This window comes from Ascaphus truei, chromosome 13 (assembly GCF_040206685.1).
Source record: "Ascaphus truei isolate aAscTru1 chromosome 13, aAscTru1.hap1, whole genome shotgun sequence".
Classification (NCBI taxonomy): Eukaryota; Metazoa; Chordata; class Amphibia; order Anura; family Ascaphidae; genus Ascaphus; species Ascaphus truei.
Genome location: NC_134495.1, coordinates 27742145 through 27749551, shown reverse-complemented (window position 1 = coordinate 27749551; position 7407 = coordinate 27742145). Strand labels below are relative to the sequence as shown.

Sequence of the window (7407 nt, the reverse complement as noted above, 5' to 3'; positions counted from 1 at the left end):
GAGATTACACAAGCACTCCTCAAATTAAAACTAAGCAGACTATGTGGACCTGACATACTGCAATCTAAGTTCCTAGGACTTGGTGCCCAAGCCATTGCCAAACCAATTGCTTCCATAGTCAACTCTATTCTGTCTGCAGGCCATATCCCTAAGACCTTGAAAACAGCCAGAGTTGTCCCAATCTTCAAAAGTGGGGACAAAAACAAAGTCTCAAACTACAGGCCAATCTCTCTTCTCCCAATCCTATCCAAAGTCATGGAAAAATGTGTCCACTCCCAATTAAGCGAGTACTATAACAAGACAAATTTCCCTAGCCAATTCCAATCAGGCTTTCGCCCCAAACACTCCACGGTAACTACCATGCTAAAAGTTTGCAATGAGATCCAGTGTGGAATGGAACTGGCACAACTCACTGGTGCAATATTCCTAGATTTTGCAAAGGCTTTTGATACTGTTGATCATGTTATCTTGCTTGATAAACTCCAGTGCTCTGGAATAGGGAAGCATGCTTTAAACTGGTGTCATTCCTACCTATCAGGTAGATCCCAAGATCAAACTCCAACCCCTTGGATACCACCTGTGGTGTCCTGCAAGGCTCTGTTCTGGGGCACCTACTCTTCTCAGTGTTCATCAATGATCTTCCTACAGCTTGTAAGGGAGCTTCAATACACATGTATGCAGATAACACAATCTTATATGCACACAGCCATAGCCTCTCCGACCTTGAACACATACTTCTATCAGACTTTTTGAAACTTGAAAATTGGATTTCCCAAAACAAACTGTTTTTAAACATTGACAAGACTGTAACAATGGTATTTGGGACCAAGGCTAAATTTCTAAAGCTTCCACTGACTGAGCTCCACAACAGAACCAATGCTAAAACCACCCATGTTCTGCTGCTGCTGCTTCTGCATCTGCTTCTACTTCTGCATCTGCATCTGCTTCTGCTTCTGCATCTGCTTCTGCATCTTCTTCTGCTTCTGCATCTTCTTCTGCTTCTGCATCTTCTTCTGCATCTGCTTCTGCTTCTTTTTCTTCTTCTGCATCATCTTCTTCTTCTTCTTTTTCTTCTTTTTCTTCTTTCTTCTTCTTTTTCTTCTTCTTCTTCTTTCTTCTTCTTTTTCTACTTTCTTCTTCTTTTTCTTCTTCTTCTTCTTTCTTCTTCTTTTTCTACTTCTTCTACTTCTTCTACTTCTACTTCTGCATCTACATTTTTTGCATTTTCTTCTTCTGTATCTTCTGCATAATTTTCTTCATCTTCTTCTTCTGCATCTACATTTTTTTTGCATTTTCTTCTTCTGTATCTTCTTCATCTTCATCTTCATCTTCATCATCTTCATCTTCATCTTCATCTTCTTCTTCATCTTTAACTTCTTAATCTCCTGCATCTTCTGCTTTTTCATCTCCTACATATTCATCTTCTTCTTCTGTATCTTCATCATTTTTTGCATGTTCTTCTTTATCATCGTCTTCTTCTTCTGCGTCTTCTTCTTCTGCGTCTTCTTCTTCTGCGTCTTCTTCTTCTGCGTCTTCTTCTTCTGCGTCTTTTTCTTCATCTTCAACTTCTTCATCTCCTGCATCTTCTGCTTCTGCATCTTCTGTATCTTCTGCATCATCATCATCTACATCATCATCATCTACATCATCATCATCTACATCATCATCATCTACATCATCATCATCTACATCATCATCATCTACATCATCATCTACATCTACATCTACATCATCTTCATCTTCTTCATCTTCTTCTTCATCATCTTCATCTTCATCTTCTTCATCTTCTTCATCTTCTTCATCTTCTTCATCTTCTTCATCTTCTTCATCTTCTTCATCTTCTTCATCTTCTTCATCTTCTTCATCTTCTTCATCTTGAGCATCTTCTTCATCTTCTTCATCTTGAGCATCTTGAGCATCTTGAGCATCTTCAACTTCTTCATCTTCCTCTTCTGTATCTTCAACTTCTGTATCTTCTGCATCTTCTGCAACTTCAACTTCTTCAGCTTCATCATTTTCTGCATCTTCATTTTCTGCATTTTCATCTTCTGCTTCTTCATCTTCTGCTTCTTCTTCTTCTTCTGCATCTGCATCTTCTGCATCTTCTTCATCTTCTCCTTCATATTCTTCATCTTCTTCTGCATCTTCTTGAGCTTCTTCATCTCCTGCAACTTCTTCTTCTTCTGCATCTTCTTTTTTTTGCATTTTCTTCTTCTTCTGCATCTTCTTCATCTTCTTCATCTCCATCTTCAACTTCTTCATCCCCTGCATCTTCATCTCCTGCATCTTCATCTTCTTCTGTAGCTTCGTTATCTTCTGTATCTTCTGTCTTCTGTATCTTCATCTTTGGCATCTTCTTCATTTTCTTCATCTTCTGCTGCATCTTCATCTCTGTATCTTCTGTATCTTCTTCATCTTCTGTATCTTCATCTTCTGCATCTTCTTCTTCTGCATCTTCTGCATCTTCAACTTCTGCATCTTCAACTTCTGCATCTTCAACTTCTGCATCTTCAACTTCTGCATCTTCAACTTCTGCATCTTCTGCATCTTAAACTTCTGTATCTTCTGCATCTTCAACTTCTGCATCTTCAACTTCTGTATCTTCTGCATCTTCAACTTCTGTATCTTCTGCATATTCAACTTCTGTATCTTCTGCATCTTCAACTTCTGTATCTTCTGCATCTTCAACTTCTGTATCTTCTGCATCTTCAACTTCTTCTGCATCTTCATCTTCTTCAGCTTCATCATTTTCTGCATCTTCAACTTCTGTATCTTCTGCATCTTCATCATCTTCTTCAGCTTAATCATTTTCTGCATCTTCAACTTCTGTATCTTCTGCATCTTCATCATCTTCTTCAGCTTCATCATTTTCTGCATTTTCATCTTCTGCATTTTCATCTTCTGCATCTTCTTCTGTATCTACATCTTCTGTATCTTTAGCTTCTGCTTCTTCTTCTGTATCTTCATCGTATGCATCTTCTTCTGTATCTTCATCTTATGCATCTTCTTTCCAGCTTCTTCATCTTCTGCTGTATCTTCTTTTTCTGCATTTTATTCTGTATCTTCTTCTTCTGCATCTGCATCTTTTGCATCTTCTTCATCTTCTTCTGCATCTTCTTCATCTTCTGCATCTTCTTCATCTTCTGCTTCTTCTTCGTCTTCTGCTTCTTATTCGTCTTCTGCTTCTTATTCGTCTTCTGTATCTTCTGCATCTTCTGTATCTTCATCTTCGGTATCTTCTGTATCTTCATCTTCAGCATCTTCTTCATCTCCTGCATCTTTATCTCCTGCATCTTTATCTTCTGCATCTTCTTCATCTTCTCCTTCATATTCTTCATCTACTTCTGCATCTTCTCAGCTTCTTCATCTCCTGCATCTTCATCTTCTTCTGCATCTTCTTCTTCTGCATCTTAATTTTTTGCATTGTCTTCTTCTGTAGCTTCTTCATCTTCTGCATCTGTTCTTCATCTTCAACTTCTTCATCTCCTGCATCTTCATCTTCTTCTGCATCGTCTTCTGCATCTTCATCTTCTGCATCTACTTCATCTCCTGCATTTTCTGCTTCTTCATCTTCAACTTCTTCATCTCCTGCATATTCATCTTCTGTATCTTCGTCATCTTCTGCATTTTCTATATCTTCTGTCTTCTGTATCTTTATCTTCTGCATCTTCTGCATCTTCTGCATCTTCTGCATCTTCTGCATCTTCTGCATCTTCTACATCTTCTACATCTTCTTCTGCATCTTCTTCTGCATCTTCTTCATCTTCTTCTTCATCTTCATCTTCTCCTGCATCTTCTTCTGCATCTTCATCTTCTCCTGCATCTTCATCTTCTCCTGCATCTTCATTTGTTGCATTTTCATCTTCTGCATCTTCTTTTTCATCTTCAACTTCTTCTGCATCTTCAACTTCTTCTGCATCTTCAACTTCTGTATCTTCTGCATCTTCTGCATCTTCTGCATCTTCTGCATCTGCATCGTCTACATCTTCTACATCTTCTTCTGCATCTTCTTCTGCATCTTCTTCATCTTCTCCTTCATCTTCTTCATCTTCATCTTCTCCTGCATCTTCTTCTGCATCTTCATCTTCTCCTGCATCTTCATCTTCTCCTGCATCTTCATTTGTTGCATTTTCATCTTCTGCATCTTCTTTTTCATCTTCAACTTCTTCTGCATCTTCAACTTCTTCTGCATCTTCAACTTCTGTATCTTCTGCATCTTCAAATTCTGTATCTTCTACATCTTCAACTTCTGTATCTTCTGCATCTTCAACTTCTGTATCTTCTGCATCTTCAACTTCTTCAGCTTCATAATTTTCTGCATCTTCATTTTCTGCATTTTCTTTTTTCTGCATGTTCATCTTCTGCATCTTCTTCTGTATCTTCATCTTATGCATCTTCTGTATCTTCATCTTATGCATCTTCTTCTGTATCTTCATCTTATGCATCTTCTTCTGCATCTTCATCTTCTGCATCTTCTTCTTTTCAGCATCTGCATCTTCTTCTTTTCAGCTTCTGCATCTTCTGCATCTACTGCATCTTCTTCACCTTCTGTATCTTCTTCTTCTCTTTCTTCATCTTCTGCACCTTCATCTTCTGCATCTTCTGCATCTTCATCTTATTCTGCATATTCATCTTCTTCTGCATCTAATCATCTTCATCTTCATCTTCTGCATTTTCATCTTCGGCATCTTCATCTTCTGCATCATCTTCTTCTGTATTTTCGGCATCTTCTTCATCTTCTTCTGCATATTCTTCGTCTGCATCTTCATCTACTTCTTCTTCATCATCTGTATCTTCATCTTCTGTACCTTCACCTTCTTCATCTTCCTTTGCATCTTCAACTTCTTCTGCATCTTCTTCTTCATCTTCTGCATCGTCTTCATCTTCTTCTGCATCTTCAACTTCTTCTACATTTTCTTCTGTATCTTCTTCATCTTCTGCATCGTCTTCATCTTCTTCTGCATCTTCAACTTATTCTACATCTTCTTCTGCATCTTCAACTTCTTCAGCTTCTTCTGCATCTTCTTCAGCTTCTTCTGCATCTTCTTCAGCTTCTTCATCTCATCATCATCTTCTGCATCTTCTTTTTCGGCATCTTTATTTTCTGCTTTTTCATCTTCTTCATCTTCTGTATCTTGTGCATCTTCTTAATCTTCTTCTTCTGCATCTTCATCTTCTGTATCTTCTGTACACTGGCGACACACTTTATTCGAGCTCGGCTAGTCCCACGAATTCGGGTATACCCGGGTGTATTGAGGTTTGTGACTGTTTTCTGCCCGAGTGCATTGGGTTATTTTCCAGGCAGGTATTGAAGCATTTTATTCCCGCTGGCTGCAATACTGCACAGTATATATATATATATATACTGCATTACAATTCATGAATTTATGCCATCTGGTAGACACGCGAAGCATTGCAGCCTATTAAATCCTAATCATTATCATTTAACAGAACAGCCGCCCGTCAGCCAGGGATGAACCCAGGCTGGGAAGGCAAACGCAACGGGGCTTGTCAGAGGTGAGGAGCGGCGCATTCCAGGTATCTGCCAGGTACATACTGGGTATTTGCTCGAATAAAGTGTGTCGGTGCAGTATATTCTTCTTCATCTTCGGCATCATCTTCAACTTCTTCTGCATCTTCTTCTTCTTCTGCATCTTCTTCATCTTTTGCATCATCTTCATCTTCTTCTGCATCTTCTTCAGCTTCATCATCTTCTGCATCTTTATTTTCTGCTTTTTCATCTTCTTCATCTTCTGTATCTTGTGCATCTTGTGCATCTTGTGCATCTTCTTCATCTTCTGCATATTCTTCTGCATCTTCTGAATCTTATGCGTCTTCAACTTCTTCTGCATCTTCTTCTTTTGCATCATCTTCAGCATCTTCTTCAGCATCTTCTTCTTCAGCATCTTCATCTTCGTCTTCATCTTCTTCTGCATCTTTTTCATCATCTTCTTCTTCATCTCCTGCATCTTCATTTTCTGCATCTTCTTCTGCATCTGAATTTTCTGCTTCTTCATCTTCTGCATTTTCTTCTTCTGCTTCTTCTGTGTCTTCTTCTGCATCTTCATCTTCTGTATCTTCTTCACCTTCTGCATCATCTTAATTTTCTTCTGCATTTTCTTCAGCTTCTTCATCTCATCATCTTCATTTCTTCATCTTCATTTTCTGCATTTTCATCTTCTGCCTTTTCTTCTGTATCTTCATCTTTTGTATCTTCTTCAGCAGCATCTTCAGCATCTTCATCTTCATCTTCTTTTTCTTCAACTTTGGCGTCTTCATCTTTGGCGTCTTCATCTTCGGCATCTTCGGCATTTTCGGCATCTTCAGCATCTTCATCTTTGGCATCTTCATCTTTGGCATCTTCGGCATCTTCATCTTTGGCATCTTCGGCAAATTCATCTTTGGCATCTTTGGCATCTTCATCTTTGGCATCTTCGGCAAATTCATCTTTGGCATCTTCGGCATCTTCATCTTTGGCATCTTCGGCATCTTCATCTTCGGCATCTTCATCTTTTGCATCATCTTCAGCATCTTCATCTTCATCTTCTTTTTCTTCATCTTTGGCGTCTTCATCTTTGGCGTCTTCATCTCCGGCATCTTCGGCATCATCATCTTCGGCATCTTCGGCATCTTCATCTTCGGCATCTTCATCTTCGGCATCTTCGGCATCTTCGGCATCTTCGGCATCTTCGGCATCTTCATCTTCGGCATCTTCGGCATCTTCATCTTCGGCATCTTTGGCATCTTCATCTTCGGCATCTTCGGCATCTTCATCTTCATCTTCGGCATCTTCATCTTCGGCATCTTCATCTTTGGCATCTTCATCTTTGGCATCTTTGGCATCTTTGGCATCTTCATCTTTGGCATCTTTGGCATCTTTGGCATCTTCATCTTTGGCATCTTTGGCATCTTCATCTTTGGCATCTTTGGCATCTTCATCTTTGGCATCTTCGGCATCTTCATCTTTGGCATCTTCGGCATCTTCATCTTTGGCATCTTCGGCATCTTCATCTTTGGCATCTTCGGCATCTTCATCTTTGGCATCTTTGGCATCTTCATCTTCGGCATCTTCATCTTTTGCATCTTCTTCAGCAGCATCTTCAGCATCTTCATCTTCATCTTCTTTTTCTTCATCTTTGGCATCTTCATCTTTGGCGTCTTCATCTTCGGCATCTTCGGCATCTTCGGCATCTTCGGCATCTTCATCTAAGGCATCTTTGGCGTCTTCATCTTTGGCATCTTCGGCGTCTTCATCTTTGGCAACTTTGGCGTCTTCATCTTTGGCATCTTCGGCGTCTTCATCTTTGGCATCTTCGGCATCTTCATCTTTGGAATCTTCGGCGTCTTCATCTTTGGCATCTTCGGCGTCTTCATCTTTGGCATCTTCGGCAACTTCATCTTTGGCAT

The 7407-nt window shown here is 39.5% G+C and overlaps 1 protein-coding gene across 1 annotated transcript; it reads right to left on the bottom strand.

Moving 5' to 3' along the window:
• Positions 1-923: 923 nt before the first annotated feature.
• LOC142464620 (uncharacterized) lies at positions 924-5936 on the bottom strand. The gene is made up of 6 exons (XM_075567989.1): positions 5692-5936; positions 4694-4909; positions 3091-3163; positions 1999-2208; positions 1729-1947; positions 924-1058 (listed from the first exon to the last, which is right to left on the bottom strand). Exons 1-6 carry the CDS (start codon positions 5934-5936, stop codon positions 924-926), a joined length of 1098 nt encoding a protein of 365 aa, XP_075424104.1.
• Between the last annotated feature and the right edge of the window lie 1471 nt (positions 5937-7407).

Bases quoted from the DNA above. Each gene is read 5' to 3' on its own strand.
- LOC142464620 (XM_075567989.1), bottom strand. From the start codon at position 5,936: ATGCAGAAGAAGATGAAGACGAAGATGAAGATGCTGAAGAAGAAGATG. The intron at 4,910-5,691 runs GCAGAAGAAGAT...AGAAGAAAATGT, and splicing joins ATGATGAAGCTGAAGAAGAT to AGAAGAAGTTGAAGATGCAG. The intron at 2,209-3,090 runs GCAAAAGATGCA...CAGAAGAAGAAG, and splicing joins CAGAAGAAGATGAAGAAGAT to AAAATGCAAAAAAAAGAAGA.